General features: G+C 53.8%; 1 protein-coding gene across 2 annotated transcripts in view; it reads left to right on the top strand.

Moving 5' to 3' along the window:
* The first annotated feature begins 73 nt into the window (after positions 1-73).
* The window catches only part of TLN1 (talin 1), a 31,622-nt gene continuing 12,534 nt past the window's right edge, over positions 74-19,161 (top strand). Inside the window, exons 1-30 of one of the 2 annotated variants that reach the window (XM_057548077.1) lie at positions 74-198; positions 6,184-6,351; positions 6,592-6,689; positions 6,954-7,083; positions 7,185-7,337; positions 7,599-7,741; positions 7,851-7,978; positions 8,704-8,764; positions 9,418-9,522; positions 9,853-10,008; positions 10,771-10,872; positions 11,041-11,117; positions 11,344-11,524; positions 11,699-11,812; positions 11,926-12,034; positions 12,224-12,432; positions 12,597-12,695; positions 13,711-13,878; positions 14,064-14,358; positions 14,918-15,084; positions 15,924-16,052; positions 16,215-16,331; positions 16,435-16,548; positions 16,753-16,887; positions 17,050-17,178; positions 17,356-17,458; positions 17,596-17,804; positions 18,149-18,268; positions 18,474-18,671; positions 18,863-19,002. In XM_057548077.1, the coding sequence (XP_057404060.1) occupies positions 6,222-6,351; positions 6,592-6,689; positions 6,954-7,083; positions 7,185-7,337; positions 7,599-7,741; positions 7,851-7,978; positions 8,704-8,764; positions 9,418-9,522; positions 9,853-10,008; positions 10,771-10,872; positions 11,041-11,117; positions 11,344-11,524; positions 11,699-11,812; positions 11,926-12,034; positions 12,224-12,432; positions 12,597-12,695; positions 13,711-13,878; positions 14,064-14,358; positions 14,918-15,084; positions 15,924-16,052; positions 16,215-16,331; positions 16,435-16,548; positions 16,753-16,887; positions 17,050-17,178; positions 17,356-17,458; positions 17,596-17,804; positions 18,149-18,268; positions 18,474-18,671; positions 18,863-19,002 (4,019 nt within the window). In that variant the 5' untranslated portion in view covers positions 74-198; positions 6,184-6,221. Of the gene's footprint in view, positions 240-6,183; positions 6,352-6,591; positions 6,690-6,953; positions 7,084-7,184; positions 7,338-7,598; positions 7,742-7,850; positions 7,979-8,703; positions 8,765-9,417; positions 9,523-9,852; positions 10,009-10,770; positions 10,873-11,040; positions 11,118-11,343; positions 11,525-11,698; positions 11,813-11,925; positions 12,035-12,223; positions 12,433-12,596; positions 12,696-13,710; positions 13,879-14,063; positions 14,359-14,917; positions 15,085-15,923; positions 16,053-16,214; positions 16,332-16,434; positions 16,549-16,752; positions 16,888-17,049; positions 17,179-17,355; positions 17,459-17,595; positions 17,805-18,148; positions 18,269-18,473; positions 18,672-18,862; positions 19,003-19,161 lie in introns of both variants that reach the window. The other variant, XM_057548076.1, reaches the window with a different exon arrangement.

The following is a 19,161-nucleotide window of genomic DNA, read 5'->3' as shown; positions in this document are numbered from 1 at the left end:
GGAGGGGCTGCCGGTAGTCGGCGGGCTCCCGAGCATCGAGAGCTGGAGCCAGAGCAGCTTCCTGCAGCCCCCGCGACCATAGAGCGCGGGCCCAGGGCGCCGCCCGCGGGTGGGGGACGTTCCCGGGACGGAAGTGGCCGAGTGAGTGTCGAAGAGAGGGCGAGGCCGGAGCCTGAGAGCCACCGGGAGAACTAGCGGGTTAGCGGACCAGCGGGCGGGCACAGAGCCGGGCAGCGCAGGTAGGGAGGACCGGGCGAGCTGGGGCTTCAGGGTGGGGCTGCGAGGCCAGGTCCGGGAGGCGGGTGGGCGGGCGGGGCCGCTGACTCTTCTGCGTCTGTTTCGGGTCCTGTTGGAGAGGTCAGCGTCCAGTGTATCTCCGCTTGTGCTCGGAGTTAAATAGGCCGTTTTTCGGGAGCCAGGCCCTTCCTGGGAGCAGATGGGTTTGGGGGAGGGTGAGGAGTGGGTGGCAGTGTGGCGCAGGGCGGGGATCGGCTTTGAGGTTAGTTGATAGCGGGTGAGTAGGAACACATTGGGTGAGTTGCGGATTAGGTGGAGTTGGGTTTAGGAGTTAAGGTTAGCTTTTGGAGTTATAAAACTGGGGTTAAAATTTAGACTTATTAGTGTGAGTCAGGTGCGTTTTGTGTAGGTGAAGTTTGGATTAAGGGCATTATTTTGTTTTCTAGGATAGCCAACATAAGTCAGAGTTAGAGTTCACGGTCAGGTTAAGGGTCACCAACAGGAACTAGGTTAGAAGTCCAGTTTTAGGGATTAGAGAAGGTTGGCATAGTCAGTATTAGGGATAAACAGGGAAGGGGTGAATCAGGAATCAAGTGACAAATGAGCTTTAGGTTTAGGGGTCAAGATTTAGGGTTAAGGTCGGGATTTGGTGCTAAAGGTAAAAATTAGATCAAAATTAGGGATCAGGGATTGGATTCAGGTGTGTGCTAAGAAAGGGATGAGTGTCAAAGCCAGTACTGGGAATCAGGAGACAGATTAGGGTCAGGGTTAATGTTAGGAATTTCGGGCAGTTTTCGGTGTTGTAGTTGAGGTCAGGGTGGTTGACCTCGGGCAGGTAAAATTTAAGAGATTGGCAGTAAGTAGATGCCCTTGTTTTGCGGGGAGGGCTCTTATGCCTCTGTAGTCACGGGGGCTTCTTTGGCCCAGAGAAATGACAAACTAATTTCAGGCAAGGGTTCTGGGCTTCAGCTAGAATTGCAAGCATCTGGGATTCCAGCTTCATTCTACTGTCTAAGCCTAGGGCTCTTGCTGTGACCACCACAGTTGAGGGGCAGGGGTTTCTGGACCATGTTGTTTAGAAGATAGGAGGTGGGAAAGGGTTAGGGACTCAGGAGGTGTACAAGGCTTAGTAACAAGTGGGGGACTGCCTAGGGGAGAAGGGATGGTGATTAAGGGGGAAGCAGACCAAGGAAACTGCTCCCATGGGAGAAGGGGATGGCTTAATCCTCTGAAAGTTCAGCCCTACTGCCTCCCTCTTCCCTCATTCCCTGGATATTAAGCCTTCCCCTCCAACTCTCCTCCCTGGCCCTGCATTTCACACCCTTCAGGCCTACCCACTTACAGAATACTTCCCTTGCCTTTAATGCTCCCATGTTGTTCACCTTACCATCCGTTCTCAGTGTGAATTCTGCCTCCCTTCCCACCCCTGAATCTGCACATCCTACTCTCGTGCAAATCTGAGCTTTCCCATCATTTTAAAGCACTCTCCCACAATTTTCACCCACTCATTCAAGTGCATACCTCCTGGTCATCTGCTGAATACCCCACCACCAGTCCAACACTACTGCCAAGTCCTTACGGTCCCTGCTATGTGCCATTCCCTGATTCTAAGCCTCCTTAATTTCTTGGTCCAGTTATAGATCCCCTTCCCCCACTCCCCCAAGAGAAAAGAGGAAATGAGACCCAAAGAGGAAACTGGATCTTGCTGATCCCACGCCCAGCCAGGCCACTGACCACACCCCCATTTCACTCCCAGCCTGACCCTGCCACTGACCACAACACTATCCCCTACCCAGCCTGACCCGGCCACTGGCTGCACCCCATTCCCCTCAACTCCATCTTTACTTAGACACTGCCAACGTCCCTTCGCTCTCCCCCCACATCCCACTAATGTAGCCTAATTTAGCCACTTACCACATCTCTTCTCAACCTCCTGCAGCCTGACTTGGCCTCTGACCTCATTCCATCATTCCCTGTCTTAGCCACCATCCACATAATTATTCTTCCTCTTCCCCCAGCCTGATCCAGTGACTAACTATAGACGTATTTTTCCTACTGTTATCTTCCCCAGTCTTTCTTTACACTTTGTCTTCCCCATTTCCAGGCTGATACAGTCACTAACCCCATCCCTTCTGCCCCTACCTGGCTGCTAACCACATCCCCTAACTGCAGCCTCATCTTCACATTCTCAGCTCCACCTGCTCCTTTCTTTCCCCCTTTCCCAGTTCCTTGCCTAAACTCAAGCTCTCCCAGCCACTCTGAGTGCCTACTGATGACACGAAGCAATGGGACCCCAGCCTGACTTTGGGCCTTGGTTTCTGAGGACAGACTGTCATCAGGTCCTGTCAGTTCCACCTCTTAAAATTTCTAATGAGTGACGTCCTCCTCTCCACTATTCTAACTCTGGCTTCATTACCTCCCACTTGTGCTAATGCAGTGTCTTTATAACCAATCTCCAAGGTAGATGCCAGAGTTATTTTCCTAAAGTTTAGTTCTGATTATGCCCCTTCTCTGATCAAAGCCTCCCTTTGCCTCCTGTTGCCCTCCGGTAGGTGAAATTCCGCATACTCCTGCTGAGTTCTCCCCTGCCTTTCCACCCTAACCGTGACTTCCCCATCACTGCTCACTTGCAGGTACCCTGTGCTTCAACCAGCCTGCCTCCTCACTTCCCTGAATGCCCCTCCGTGATTTCCTGCTTCTCCACCTTTGCTTATGCTATTCTCTCTGCCTGGAATGCCACCCCTGACTCATCTCCGGCTGGCTGGAATAGTGGAGAGAGCTTGGGCTTCGGAGTCAGAGACCTGGGTTTGGATCCTGGCTTCACAACTTATTAGTTTGTGTGACTTATTAGCTGTGTGACTTGTTCAAGTTAAACACTTGAACAAGTGTTTAACTTCTTTGAGCCTCAGTTTCCTAATCTGTAAAAATGGAAATAACAACACCTACCTTGCAGGGTTGCTGTAAGGATTAAATGAAATTATGTACACAAAGCAATTGACATATAGTCAATAAAAGATCATTGTTATTTTTTATTATCTTTATTTTTTTAAATCCTAACTTCAAATGACACTTTTCGTGAAGACATTTTAGTCCCCCTTCCCTGACCTAAAGGGATCTCTCCCATGAGCACATACCACCTGGTTCTTACCACATCCTGCCTTTTGTAACTTTGTATGTAGCTCATCCACTCTGCTGACTGGGAGCCCATTGAGGGCATAGGCTAGGGCTTACCCGCCACTGAGAGTTTGGCCCAGGGCCTTCCCATAACACGCCCTCGAAAATGCTCGCTGGATGGATGGAAGGAGAATGTCTGTATAACGGGAGGAGAGGTGTTGGGGCCGAGTGCTGTGTGCTTGCCGATAGAGGTGTATTTGTACGTCCCAGCTGTGTGCGTGGGGTGGAGTCCATAGGAAGATGACGTGGTTGTGATGGATCTGTGTAGGGCTGTGTGTTTGAGATAATGCATATGTAGAGACTGTGTAAGTAGCTTTGTGGGAAAGACCTCTGTGCATAGGCTGAGGTACATAGGCTCTGTGCATAGGGAGAATGAATATGCATGGATCTGGATGTAGGTGGGGAAGGGTCGTGCTGCTGGAAGTCAGGTCCAGCCCTTCAGCTGCCCAGTCCAGCCCTAAATGAGCCTCCAGCAGCCTGAGGCCGGATATGTCAGTCTCACCCACAACCCTCCCCTCCCTCTCAGCGGTTACAGACTCAGAGGCCAAATTTGGTAACAGACTGAGTGTTACTCCCCCAGCCCTCTTACATTCTGACTCTGTCTTCAGCTTTCTGTCTCCCTTTGTCCCTCTGTAACTCCCTGTCTTTCTGCAGCTCCCTTTGTGGGTACCTGCTCTGACTGTATTCTCTATGTACCCCAAATTCCTTACCCCCAGTACATTTACATTCCATTCCTTGCTGGGGATTTGACCTCCTGTCCTCTATCCCCACCCCCCCCCACCCCCCCACCCCCCCCACCCCCGCTCCAATTGCCCAACTCCTCTGGAATGCATCTCAGGAATGTCTTGAGGGAGGAGGAGTTCTCTGGGAGGGGGACACAGAGGGGGGGCATTGTTGCTGTTCCATAAAACATGATAGAAAGGGGAGCAAAGTTCTTAGTCCGGAACAGGAATTGGACAGCTTCTCCCCATACTTCCAGGGGCCTGGTTCTGTGCTGTCATCGCCCCCAACTCGCTCAATTCCCTTTCCTCCCTCACCCTCTTGTAGCCATGTGGATGTCCACTGAGGACCAGCCTGAAAGTGAGGGTAGCCATGACTCAACTCCCTTATCGGGGTCTCACCAGAGGTTTCCGTGCTTGAGGAAGAAGGGGGTGTCCATATGTCCGGAGGAAATGGGGGGAGACATGCAATTTCAGCTTAGGGTCTAAGGTCTTTTCAGTGTGCCCTCAGCTTCGCAGACCTTCCAGCGACCCAACAGCCAGGTCTGTCCAGCTATGGGGAGAGGTGCTCCAGGAATGGGGAGGGGAGTAGAGACCTAGTAGTGGGGAGACTGGGAGAGTCCGCTCTTGGGAGTAAAGATAGAGGATGAGCTGTGGCTGCTTCTTTTTTGAGACTCTGTACTATTTATAAGGTTAGAAATTGTCTATCAGATCCCTGGTCCAGACCTTTCCTACATCTGCCTCCCACCTCCTGTTTCTACCTAGATTTTCAATCCCTCCTAATCTCTTCACCCTCCAAAAACATACCCCTTGCCAAGTTCCCTGGTCCCCAGCTGCTGTTTCCTAACACCCCCACCTCTGCTTCCAGCCTTCTCTCTAGTCTGCTTTCTCCCCTTTGGGGCTAGCAGTTTGCAGAGAGGGCAATGGGCAGCCTGGATTTGCTCACTCTCTTAGGTAAGAGGCACCAATCTCTGTGCAGAGCTGGGTCACATCATCAGCTGTCAGGCAGACTTGTGGTCTGGTACACTCTGCACTGCCTGCCGCCTCCACTGAGAGGTGGTGCCGGGAGGGCTGGGTGAGACTGGTGTCCCTGGCCACAATGAAAATACTGTCAGGTGAGGCAGCTGAGATGGAGGGCAGAGTTTCAGAAGGACTAACTGAAGATGAGAGAGCATAGGAGGAGTTACGGTGAGAACTGGGTAGTAACTTGGTGACTTAGAAGGAGCAAGGACTGAGTTAGAAGGACTGGGCTCTTTCTCTGACCTGCTTTGAAACACACACACACACTCTGATTCCCCTTCAGCAAAATTAAAGAGTTGAGTAGATCACTTCGGAGATCCCTTTGGATTAGAAAATCATGATTCTAGCTTGACTGCTGGGGAACCAAACATGGGCCAAGCTCCTCCGGGAGGCCCCTAGCACGTCAGGTTAGAGGAAAGCTGAGACAAGTGGGCCTGGATGGATTGAACAGCAAGTGTTTGGCCGCCTTGCCGGACTAGCTAGAGACAGTGTTTGCAGGTCTCAAGAGCCCTTGGGGATTATCTAATATAACGTCTTCATTCTGCAGAGGAGGAGGCTAAAGCTGTGAGAGGGAAGATCATATGATGAGTCAGGGCAGAGCTCTGAAAATTCCAGACAGGATGAAGCCAGCAGGGTATAGTAAGAGACAAAGAGAGAAGAAGACTGAACCAGGAAGGATGAAAACAGGGCAGAGGCGGGGCTGGGAAAGGAGGTGAGCAGGGACAAGGGTAAGAGAGAAACACTTGGAAGAAAAAAGGGAGGCACAGATTCCAGTGCTGGGGGTGGGGCGGTGTCCTCGGATAACACTGCGTTTCAGACCTGCTTTTGTACCTTGCAGACCAGCCTCTCCTTCAGATGTCTTAGACACCTTAGACATCCATCTGATGCAACTCATCTTTCATTCTTTAAAATTATTAAATAAAACAAAAACAACTTCACTGCTATCTGTTTTGGTGACTCCCTTTCCTGGGGCTCCATCTGGGGGGCCTCCTCTCTTCCAACAAGGGTGTATTCTAATGCCCTGATGCCATAGGTCAGGTATAGCCAGGCTGGAGAGGAGAAGCCGCCACCATGGTTGCACTTTCGCTGAAGATCAGCATTGGGAATGTGGTGAAGACGATGCAGTTCGAGCCGTCTACCATGGTGTATGACGCCTGTCGCATCATCCGTGAGCGGATCCCAGAGGCCCTGGCTGGCCCTCGTGAGTCTGACTACCCAGATGGCTGGGGCAGGAGTCCTTGATCCCTTATTCCCAGGCTCTTGGCCTTGGGGGATGACTTTGTTGTCCCCCAAGGCTTCTCATCGCTCAGGTCTGTGCTCCTTGGTTCCGTCCCTCCCCTTTAGGCCCCGGATCACTGAGAAAATAATAAGGGGCAATGGTGCAGCCATTCAGCCACACTGGGGTCCTTATAAGTCTGAGGTGATCCATCCTCTCTTTTAGCCAGCGACTTTGGGCTATTTCTGTCAGACGATGACCCCAAAAAGGGTATATGGCTGGAGGCCGGGAAAGCTTTGGATTACTACATGCTCCGAAATGGGGTGAGTATGACTTCATCAAGGACCACCAATATCCTCTTCCATCACTTCCCTCCTTCCACTTCCTATTTTCAACACCCGCGTCTGTTGTCTCTGACCTCCCCCATGCTTTTTTTCTATTACAGGCAGTCATAATACCCTGCTTTCAAGCGAGCCACCATAGTCTTCCTTTTAGTAATCTACTTTCCTCCTGCCTCTGGCTGCCTAAAAAGGAAGTAATACCTTTAGCTTAAAGTGGGCCCCTGCCTCCTATTCCTGCCCCAATAGGACACCATGGAGTACAGGAAGAAACAGAGGCCCTTGAAGATCCGTATGCTGGATGGCACTGTGAAGACTGTCATGGTGGACGACTCTAAGACCGTCACTGACATGCTCATGACCATCTGTGCCCGCATTGGTAAGGGGCTCGTGGGGCCGGAGGCTCAGGGGGAGGCCCCAGCTCTGCCGGAAGACCTGGCTGCAGTGCCTGGGATGCTGCCAACCCACCCCCTCCCCCAGGCATCACCAACCATGATGAATATTCACTGGTTCGAGAGCTCATGGAAGAGAAGAAGGAGGAGGTGACAGGGACCTTACGAAAGGACAAGACACTGCTGCGAGATGAAAAGAAGATGGAGAAACTAAAGCAGAAGTTGCACACAGATGACGAGCGTAAGCAGAAAGGGACAGAAGAGGGCATTCGAAACAAGCAGGGTGGCAGGGGCAGCCATTTCTGTGTTATTTACTGAATACTTGCTTTTGCAAGGCACTGTTTAAACACTGGGGATGCATCTGTAGTAAAACAGAGTCCTACACTCGCGGAACTTAACATATTAGAGAGGGTAGGAAATGAAGAAACAAACAGCCAGAGATTAGATGGCACAGGGGCTCTAGGGGCTTGACATTGAGGGACAATGTCCCTCTGTGTCCCAGTGAACTGGCTGGACCATGGCCGGACGCTGAGGGAACAGGGAGTGGAGGAGCACGAGACGCTTCTGCTCCGGAGGAAGTTCTTCTACTCAGACCAGAATGTGGACTCCCGGGACCCTGTCCAGCTGAACCTTCTCTATGTGCAGGTAGGGAGAGGACTTGCCTGGCATGGGGTGGTAGGGAGAGAGGCAGAAGCGCAGTGGGGGTATCTCTGTACCCCAGACAACATTCGCCTCCTTTCGCTGTGCTCTGCAGGCACGGGATGACATCCTGAATGGCTCCCACCCTGTCTCCTTCGACAAGGCCTGTGAGTTCGCTGGCTTCCAATGCCAGATCCAGTTTGGGCCCCACAATGAGCAGAAGCACAAGGCTGGTTTCCTCGAGTGAGTGACCCTCATCCCATACCCTGTCAGGGCCCAGGACTCCCTCCCACTGTGGCCCCAGCACAATGGGCCTGTCTCCATCCCAGACCTTCTCCCCTATTTCCTCTTCTCAGGTCCCAGGGTCTGACCCATGTGGGTACCTTTGCAGTCTCCATCGTCCATTTGTCTTCTCCCTGGCCTCATGTGGAATATAAATGTAGTCCAGAATCTCTGCCCCTGCCCCCTACCTCTGAAGTAAGCATGTAACTTTTCTGAGATCCTCTGAAGAATTGTACTGCAGTAGCCAGAGGGAAACTACATTTTCGTCACAGGGAACATCAGATTTCAAAAGTCTCACAGGTCTCATCCACTGGTATTTCTCAGAATATATACAGTTTGGTGTGGCTTTCTCAGCTTCCTACAAGCATGGTCATCCTTCTAGTGAACTCCTTCTGCTCTTGGTTCCCTAAAATTGTGCTCTTGACCCTCTTTTCCTGAAGGAATGAGCCTCCAACTCAAGTTCCCTTAGTCTCTTTCCCTGTAAGGAGGGACACAGGCTGTATTCAAGAGTTAGTACTAAGTCATCTCGATTTCAGGGACGATCCAGACTCTAGTCCCTTGAGTCTTCTTTCTCCCCAAAGATAATACTCTCCTAGACATTTCCTTACAACCCTAGGCCCACAGTCCATGGCCCACATAGCCCTGATGCTGTCCACTACATGCTGACCCTCCCTTTTCTGGTGTAGCCTGAAGGACTTCCTGCCCAAGGAATATGTGAAGCAGAAGGGAGAGCGTAAGATCTTCCAGGTGAATGGGGATGGGGAAAGTGTTTGGGATGACCCGGGAGCTTTGCTGCTTAATCCTACTGACTAAATGGACCCCCGCCCCCTCCTCATCACCCCTACCCTGCTTCCACCCTCCAAGCTGTTCTCCCACCCCTCCTGCACCAAGAAAGCAGAAGACCTGGGCTTCTGGTCTCTACCTGCACACTGCATCTGCTGTGGAACTCAGTTCAGTAATCTTGTTTTCTTTTCTTTACCTCTAACATGGGATAACTACCTTTCCTGAGTAGGATTGATAGGGGAATCAAACGAGATAGTATGCCCAAATTACTGTGAAGAGTATATATCTTCGTACAGACGGAAGGTGTTATCCCCACTCTTTGAATCCCCAGCCCAAAAGGCCTTGTGTTTGACCTTCTACTTCCTAACCATCCATTCACTTCTACAGAATGTCTGCAAGTTCCTTAACTGTATCCCTGGCTTCTTGAATAATCGCTTCTGCATATCCTTTATCAGCCCCATCCCCTCACCTTCTAATTTTTTATAGCCTGCATCCCCTAACCTTTCCTCTGTTCCCATAATGCTCTCCCATCATAGTTCACATCCCAACTTAACTCCTCATCTGCGATATCATCCTCCCCACATTTTGCTAAATGTTTCCCCATTTCATACTCGAAGGCACACAAGAACTGTGGACAGATGAGTGAGATCGAGGCCAAGGTACGCTACGTGAAGCTAGCCCGTTCCCTCAAGACGTACGGCGTCTCCTTCTTCCTGGTCAAGGTGGGTTACGGATTCTTCTCTCTGCCTGCCCTTATTTCCACTCTTACCCTTTCCTCTCTGAGTCTCTAACCCTGCCCCCAGTCACATTTCCCGTTGTTCCCCAAGAATCCCATTCTCTTCCTTGTGAGAACTTGCCCCTTTGTCAGTTCTCCACCATCACTTCCCTCCTTCCCCTGCATTTTCCTTCCCTTTCCCTTTATCCTAACATAGCCTTGTCCCGGGTCCATCCATAGACACCCTGGTTTAGCTCTCCTGCCCACCTCAGCACCCCACTGTGGTCTGGATCTGATCCCCTGACCAACAACACCAATGACAACCTCTGCCCCACAGGAAAAGATGAAAGGAAAAAACAAGTTGGTGCCCAGGCTTCTGGGCATCACTAAGGAGTGTGTGATGCGAGTGGACGAGAAGACGAAAGAGGTGATCCAGGAATGGAACCTCACCAACATCAAACGCTGGGCTGCCTCTCCCAAGAGCTTCACCCTGGTGAGCTGGGGTCTCGGGGGAGAAAGGGCTTTGGAGTTCTCAGAGAAGGGGCAGCCACAGAGGTCTCCCCCGCGCCCCTGCGCAGGGATAGGCGCACTGAATGCAACTCCAGAAAGAAGGAAAACTTCGGAACTATTGCAGGAACGTGGACATTAGAATAGAGGGGAAACTCTCCTGGAGAATGAGGGAAGCTTAAATGAAACAATTTTTTTAAAATCAACAGAACAAAACCGTAACCAGCAAGCTGAGATCACAGGAAACTTGGGGAGAGGGAAGAAAAAGGTGACAGAAAGAAAAATAAGCCTCCCCTCTTTCAGCAACAGCTACTTACAGTAGTTGCCTCCTCTAGCTTTATGTTTTGGCATTATGAATTGAAAACTGATCCCACCTTGAGGAAGTGGCCCACTGAGAAGGGAAATTAGTTAAGGTGGTTTTTCCATTTTGGATACTAGTACTAATCCTTAACTATGGTCATTTAATGATAAATGATAAATGTGTCCTCCCAATTCAGGGTGAGAGAAGAGAGATTTCCTAAATGCCACACATTTGAAACTATGCAGCATAAAGAGCACTCCTCGGAAATAAAATATTTCCCTCCAAGGAAAATGAAATAGGAGGTTGAAGAAAGGCTGTTGTCCTAGAGGCTGTTGGCACGGGGTGGGGAAGTGCCCCTCATCAGCTCGACCTTGGGCTTCCGCGCCACCCTTTCCCATCCTGGGTGGATTCAGGCTTTCCCACTGAGTCCCCACCTTGTCCCCCTAGGATTTCGGGGACTACCAAGACGGCTACTACTCGGTGCAGACAACCGAGGGGGAGCAGATCGCACAGCTCATTGCTGGCTACATCGATATCATCCTTAAGAAGGTGAGCACTGCCTGACCCCACCTTCTCCTTCTTCTCCCTTACCTTGTCCGCAAGCCGATCCTTTAGAAATGGGGACCCGGGTTCCGGAAGATGGCTGACTGCAGAATGAGAAGGCTGCCTTTTCCACTTCCCTCTTCTTTAACTCTTGTTCTTTTTTTCTCCCTACAGAAAAAAAGCAAGGATCACTTTGGGCTGGAGGGAGACGAGGAGTCTACTATGCTGGAGGACTCGGTGTCCCCCAAGAAGTATGAGGGGAACTGGGCTGACCCCATCCCTCGGGCAGGGAAGGCAAGGCATGACCCCAAGGACTGTGGGAGGTGGGGAGTCCTTAGGATGCCTCTGACCAGTCGCAGGCTGTGGTGAGACCTCACGCACCGCCCAGACCATAGGACGTGCGGAGGCGGTAGAGCGGGGTGGGAAGGGATGAGAGGAGGGGGTCCTCGGAGTGCTCCCCGTACGTCCCCTCTCTAGGTCAACAGTCCTTCAGCAGCAGTGTAACCGGGTGGGGAAGGTGGAGCATGGCTCCGTGGCCCTGCCTGCCATCATGCGCTCCGGAGCCTCTGGTCCTGAAAATTTCCAGGTGGGCAGCATGCCACCTGCCCAGCAGCAGATTACCAGTGGCCAGATGCACCGAGGACACATGCCTCCTTTGGTAAGAGTGCCCCCACTGCTGCCGCGATTCCGGGCCTAGCCTCCCTTGGCTGGGCCTAGCCAGGAGTTCGGCAGTCTTTCCCATGTCCCTATTTGTCTCCTTCTCGGCCTCAGGCTCTCTTTTACCTTCTCTCTCCTCTAAATGTTCCCTGTTACTTCTCTCTTTGTCTCATAGACGTCAGCCCAGCAGGCACTCACTGGAACCATCAACTCCAGCATGCAGGCTGTGCAGGCTGCCCAGGCCACTCTGGATGACTTTGACACTCTGCCCCCTCTGGGCCAGGATGCTGTGAGTGTGGGATGGAGGAGAGGCCGATGGTGCTGAAGCTGGGACTCCAAGGAACAGGGTTGGGGTTAACTGCAGCAGAGCAGATCCTGAGGTTTTCTTCTCTTTCCTCTCAGGCCTCGAAAGCCTGGCGTAAGAACAAGATGGATGAATCAAAGCATGAAATCCACTCCCAGGTAGACGCCATCACAGCCGGTACTGCCTCCGTGGTGAACCTGACAGCAGGTAGACCGGATGCCCAGCCCTCTGTGTGCGGTGGCGGAGGGGAGGGCGAGCACGTGCAAGCATGAGTGTGACTGGCTCGGTGTGACCGCACCTTGACTCATGGAAGGGACTTTGTGTGTACGTCTCTCTCAGGACGTGTGTGTGACTAACTGCCTGTGACTGGCCTCCTCTTCTTCCTTCTCCCGCCAGGGGACCCTGCCGAGACAGACTACACCGCAGTGGGCTGTGCAGTCACCACAATCTCCTCCAACCTGACGGAGATGTCCCGTGGCGTGAAGCTGCTGGCTGCCCTGCTGGAGGACGAAGGTGGCAGTGGCCGGCCCCTGCTGCAGGCAGCAAAGGGCCTGGCGGGGGCGGTGTCAGAACTGCTGCGCAGTGCCCAGCCGGCCAGTGCCGAGGTCAGGGGCCAGGGGTTGGCTCTAGGGAGAGGGGAGGGTTCGAGCCCAAGGAGAAGGGGGTGGTCCAGTTTGCAGGATGGAAGTGTGAGACCCATGGGTGTGTAGGACCCGTGGACTTGTGGGCAGGGATTAGGCAGCTTCTGACCGGTGTTCACTCTCCACAGCCCCGTCAGAACCTGCTGCAAGCAGCTGGGAACGTGGGCCAGGCCAGTGGGGAGCTGTTGCAGCAAATTGGGGAAAGTGATACTGACCCCCACTTCCAGGTTGGTGACTTACCCAAGCCCCAGAACCCCAGCTTCTAGGAGGCAACCTCTGGTCCTGAATCCAGCTCCAGTCCTGCTACCGTAAATTGACCCCTCAGAGCCAACCTGAACCTCTGTTTCCAGGGATGACCCTGGGAACCCCCAGTCCCTTTTTTGGGGATAAGAATTCAGAACCCCTGAATCCAAACTTAACCTGTTAGTTCACCCTTGGCCCTTATTGGTGATATGTTTTTGGCCGCCTGTCATCTTTCCCGGTCTTCCCCATATGTAGCCCTCACCCCAACTTGAGGGCATCTTGAAGCCCCACTTCCAGTCCTTTAGACCACACACCCGGAGGATGCTGTCCTCTCGCTCCCCCTTCCCACCCCATGCCCATCTCCTCAGCTGACTTGTCATCCTGGATTTCCCATGCAGATCTGTGCGCCCAGAGGGGCTGGGGTTCCATCTCCCCCCGATCCCCCCACGGTAACGGCCTCTGGCCTGGGCCTTCCCAGCTTTGTCCTCTCTGAGCCGCATACACTCGCTCTGCCCCCTCCCCTGGCCTCCTGGGGGAGCAGAACATGACGGGAGCTGGGGAGGCACGGCACAGGCAGGACTTGAGAAAATGGGGTCCGAAGGGTAGTACAGGGACTTGTTCCCAAGACTCCAGGGTGACTGCTTCCAACCAAGATTGAGAAGAAATGGAGAAAAGACGCTGCGGGTGGGAGGGACCCCTCCCTCCACCCCATTGTAACAGTGCGGCCCACCCTCCCTCCCCATTGCCGTCCGAGTGTATCCGCCTCATGCGTTTCTCCCTTTGGTGTAGACACTTTCTCTCGGTGTGGGTTTGTTCCTTGGTGGGGGTTCTGTCCCACTTGGTGCTCGAGGCAGGGGCTTGGGGTAGGTTCTGGTTGCTTCTGCACACACTGTTCTGTGATTGGAGTCGGTGGGACTAATGAAACAGCTTATGCCTCTGAGAAGGGTCCGTGGATCCCAAGCTGGATCTCAGGCCGTGCTGACTGCCATTTTCTCACAGGAGGTGCTCATGCAACTAGCCAAGGCCGTGGCAAGTGCTGCAGCTGCCTTGGTCCTCAAGGCCAAGAGTGTGGCCCAGCGAACAGAGGACTCGGGGCTTCAGACCCAGGTTATTGCTGCAGCAACACAGTGTGCCCTGTCCACCTCCCAGCTGGTGGCCTGTACCAAGGTGAGCCCCGAAGGTTGCTGCAGCCTGTGCCTAGGGGTGATGCTACCACACACAGAGCCTCTCATTTTATCTCTTTGGCCCCCAAGGCCTCACTACGCAACCTAATAACTTGTGAACACCACAGACACCCCTACCTCACGACCCCTTTCCCTCCTCTCCATCTCTGACACTCACTGTGCCCACAGGTGGTGGCTCCTACTATCAGCTCCCCTGTCTGCCAAGAGCAGCTGGTGGAGGCCGGACGGCTAGTGGCCAAAGCCGTGGAGGGCTGTGTGTCCACCTCCCAGGCCGCCACAGAGGACGGGCAGCTATTGCGGGGAGTGGGAGCAGCGGCTACAGCTGTCACCCAGGCCCTGAATGAGCTGCTGCAGCACGTGAGGGCCCACGCCACAGGGGCTGGGCCTGCTGGCCGCTATGACCAGGCCACTGACACCATCCTCACTGTCACCGAGAACATCTTTAGCTCCATGGGTGATGCTGGTAAGGACAGCCCCCTGGGAAGACAGAGAATCCCAGTGAGGTTCCCCGAGTCCACTGGAAATTCCCTTGTAGACCCATCACCCCCCCCCCACCAAGGACTCAGCACCGTGGGCTGGGTGTTTAATCTCTGAAATCTCCAGTTCCCCATCTGTAAAGCAGGAATATGATATCTGCTCTGCCTTCCTTGGTGTATTTAAAGAACATACCAAAGTATACACAAAGATAGATGGAAAATGGTATTAAGAGATAGCATCCCCATTCTACTCCCTAACCCCCAAAATCCTTCACAAGGAGTCTCATCCTCTCAAGACTACCTGTGGAAAATACCCATTGGAGACTGCCCCCCTGCCCCTCCCCCCATCAAAATGCACCAGGAAATCCGTTCCTTTGCAAGATCCTAAACCCAGGAAACAGTAACTCCAGGGAAATCACTTCAAGAACTTTTGTGTCTCCTTACTGTCCCTAAAAGCCCTACCTACCTTGTCTGCACCACTTTCCTCCACCACGACACCCTCTCAGTGTCTCTGGCTCCCTTCGCTGACTGTGCCTTCGCTCTCAGGTGAGATGGTGCGACAGGCCCGCATCCTAGCCCAAGCCACCTCTGACTTGGTCAATGCCATCAAGGCGGATGCCGAGGGGGAGAGTGATCTGGAGAATTCCCGCAAGCTCTTAAGCGCCGCTAAGATCCTGGCCGATGCCACAGCCAAGATGGTGGAGGCTGCCAAGGTAGAGAGCCTTCTGTGCAGACCCCCAGACTGGGCCCTGTAGGGAAGTAGAAGGGTCCAGATAGTCACCCTCATTTATGGGAGGAGAAAAGTAGAAGATACAAGAGAACAAATAACAGGAGCCCTGAGGAAATAAATACACCCCTAGGCGGTGAGTGGATGGCGCCAGGCTTCCAGCCAGTGTGACTCCCAGAGTCCTTGCTGACTGACAGGAAACTGTACCCTTTTTCTTACTCGAAGTCCAAGGCCTGCGGTTCCTACTTTGCTGCCACCACCTGTCTCTGCTTCCTGGTCTCCTGTGAATGCACGCGGGCATTCAGTCCCAGGGGATCCGCTGCTGGCAGCACAGAGAAAGACAAGGCAGTGGGACACAGGGACACAAGGGCGCAGAGGACTGTCAGGAAGAAGCCAATAGATTCCCAGGCTCCCTGGGCTCTGGGGCTCTTCATTTTGCAGGAGTAACCAGGGCCCCTGCTTTGGTATCCCTGAGATCCCTGCTCTAAACTGCATCCTTCTTGTCCCAGAGAGCCCTGCTCACCCCCATTTGCTAGTGGTATTTTGTGGGGAGGGGGGGAAGAAATACGGCCGCTTCCCCAGAGAGGGGAAGCAGAAACAATTCTACCTAAGGAAGGGATTTCAGCATCCCAGACGGAAGCCAGAGCCCCTTTAGGCTCCCCTTTTGCCTGCCTGAGGTAGCTCGTCTCAACTATGATTACCTTTCAGTGGGGATGGTTAGAAATGACTTCAGGAAAATACCTCTGAGTTTGGAGGGGTCAGGGAAGAGCTTATTTCGGGTCCACAGGGACGCAGGGTGGTAACTGTCCCCTGGCCACTTCTCAGGGGGCAGCCGCCCACCCTGACAGTGAGGAGCAGCAGCAGCGGCTGCGGGAGGCAGCTGAAGGTCTCCGCATGGCGACCAACGCAGCCGCACAGAACGCCATCAAGAAAAAGCTGGTGCAGCGCCTGGAGGTGAGGCTGGGAACCAAGCCAGTGTAGGTGCTGTGGGAGGAGTGAAACTGGGAGGGATGTGCGGGGACGCTGATGTTTCCTTGGGGGATAGCACGGGCAGGGTAAGCCAGGGACAGGGTATAGGAATGTCTGGGCCTCGTCCTCACTATTCTGTCCTTAAAGCACGCAGCCAAGCAGGCTGCAGCCTCAGCTACACAGACCATTGCTGCGGCCCAACATGCAGCCTCCACCCCCAAGGCCTCTGCCGGCCCCCAGCCACAGCTGATGCAGAGCTGCAAGGTGAGACGCCAGGAAGCGCCTGGGGGCGGGAGGAGGCGTGGGAGATGGGGGACTTTTCCCCCAGCTTGTGGAGAGGTGACTCTGATGACATTTTCACCTACAGGCTGTGGCAGAGCAGATTCCACTGCTGGTGCAGGGCGTCCGAGGGAGCCAAGCCCAGCCTGACAGTCCCAGTGCGCAGCTAGCCCTCATCGCTGCCAGCCAGAGCTTCCTGCAGGCAAGGCACCTTCCGCTCACCACTCAGACCAGACCCTTCCCACTCCTCAATAAGACCTTATATTTAATCAATTTCAATCTCTGCCAATAGCCTCTCTCCCAGTACTGAGCCCCAGTGCTCACCACATCCTGACCGTCATCAGTCCCTGTACCCAAGCCCAGAGGGCGTATGGTACACTTCATCTGCCCACCTGTTCCCCAACAGCCAGGTGGGAAGATGGTGGCAGCCGCGAAGGCCTCAGTGCCAACAGTTCAGGACCAGGCATCGGCCATGCAGCTGAGTCAGTGTGCTAAAAACCTTGGCACCGCACTGGCTGAACTCCGTACCGCTGCCCAGAAGGTATAGGAGCTGGCTCTCTGTTTGGAAGATGAGGGGGGAGTCCTAGGATGATGGAGAATCTGTTCAGAATATGCTAAAATGGGTAATTGTGTGACCTGAGGTGTGAGGGAGACGCAGTGTACCTCCTACACCTCAACCCCCCCGCCCCCCGTATCTTTGTAGGCTCAGGAAGCATGTGGGCCTCTGGAGATGGATTCTGCTCTGAGTGTGGTACAGAATCTAGAGAGAGATCTGCAGGAAGTGAAGGCAGCAGCTCGAGATGGCAAGCTTAAGCCCTTACCTGGGGAGACGGTAGGTATTCGAAAGACCTCATTCTTACTCAAACCCTGAGGTCTTCCTTCTCACCCGTGCCCCAGAGCTGCCCAGAACCTTCATTCAAACTGCCAGCTGTCCCCGATTAGCTTCTCAGGTTCCCTCTTCCCCGTTCCTCCTGCACCTGATCCCCTGAATCTCCCCCTTCATCCCTAGATGGAGAAGTGTGCCCAGGACCTGGGCAACAGCACCAAAGCAGTGAGCTCCGCCATCGCCCAGCTGCTGGGGGAGGTTGCCCAGGGCAATGAGAATTACGCAGGTACGTGGACAGGGCTGGGAATGGGGCATGTGGTGAGGAGGACAGGGGAATGGGAGTTGGACGGAGGAAGCCACCGGCATCAGGGCCTGGCAGTGAAGGTGCCTTTTCCCCTCCTTCCTCTCTCCTTGTTTCCCCAGGTATCGCAGCTCGGGATGTGGCAGGTGGGCTGCGGTCACTGGCCCAAGCCGCCAGGGGCGTAGCTGCCCTGACATCAGATCCTGCGGTGCAAGCCATTGTGCTTGACACAGCCAGTGATGTACTGGACAAGGCCAGCAGCCTCATCGAGGAGGCGAAGAAGGCAGCTGGCCATCCAGGGGACCCTGAGAGCCAGCAGCGGCTTGCGCAGGTCAGGTATTGGGACAGGGCCACTCCCTCCCTCTCCCCCAGATCCCATCAGAAGGCCTACCCTGACGGGGGAAGAGTCTCATCGACACCGCAGCTCCTCTCTGGATTCCTCCCTTCCTTCTCAGTCTTAGTAGAAGTATCTTAGCTAGACTGAGGCAGGGGCCTAGCTGAAAGCCACATTTGGGGAAGTTTGGTCACCATCAGTTGATATCCTAACGTGATACCCTAGTCTGTTCAGCTAAAACACCCCCTTTCTGCTTTCACTTTCAGAGTCTCCCGTGGGTGGAGGAGGGGATCTCCCAGTTGTTTCCATTTTGGCAACCCCTGTCTCCTTTCCCACCTCAGGTGGCTAAAGCAGTGACCCAGGCCCTGAACCGCTGCGTCAGCTGCCTGCCTGGTCAGCGAGATGTGGACAATGCCCTGAGAGCAGTGGGAGATGCCAGCAAGAGACTCCTGAGTGACTCGGTAGGAGGACAGGGGTGTGGGGGGAACACAGGGAGGATGAAGGACTCCAAGCTTCTACCTCTGGACCTCTCCTTGACCCTGACTCCCCAGATGTATCCCCCTTCATTGCCCCCAGGCTCTGTGCCCACCTCTCAGCGCTCCTTTACCAGACTCTCCCTCACGTCATTTCCCATTCTTGCACCTGATTTTGTCTCTGACCCTGCAGCTTCCCCCCAGCACCGGGACTTTTCAAGAAGCTCAGAGCCGGCTGAATGAAGCCGCTGCTGGGCTAAATCAGGCAGCCACAGAACTGGTGCAGGCCTCTCGGGGAACCCCTCAGGACCTGGCTCGAGCCTCAGGTCGATTCGGACAGGACTTCAGCACCTTCCTGGAGGCTGGTGTGGAGATGGCAGGCCAGGCTCCGGTACGAAGAGGCACTGGGTCCTGTTCAAGGGTTAGAACAGAGGCATCTCTGTGACCACGGAGTCCTCACCTGCTCCTGGCTCACTCCCCTCCCCAGTCTCTAGCAGTACTTGAGTGTCTGGGACAGAAGATCCCTTTTAGAGACAGATAAGAAAGGACTGGACAATGTGTTGACCTTCTTGCCTTCAACAGAGCCAGGAGGACCGCGCCCAGGTTGTGTCCAACTTGAAGGGCATCTCCATGTCTTCAAGCAAACTTCTTCTGGCCGCCAAAGCCCTGTCCACAGACCCTGCAGCCCCCAACCTCAAGAGTCAGCTGGCTGCAGCTGCCCGGTACGTAGGAGCTGGGAAGCCCAGCCCTAGAATGTTGAAGAGACTGGGGAGGGGACATCTCATGAGAAGTCCCTGGCTTAGGAGTTGTTCCAGGCAAAAGAGAAATGGCTAGAGACTTCCTCCACGTACAGGATGCAGAAATGATGACCTTTGCACCCA

This window comes from Balaenoptera acutorostrata, chromosome 6 (assembly GCF_949987535.1).
Source record: "Balaenoptera acutorostrata chromosome 6, mBalAcu1.1, whole genome shotgun sequence".
Lineage (NCBI taxonomy): Eukaryota > Metazoa > Chordata > Mammalia > Artiodactyla > Balaenopteridae > Balaenoptera > Balaenoptera acutorostrata.
This window is presented reverse-complemented; position numbering and strand designations above follow the sequence as displayed.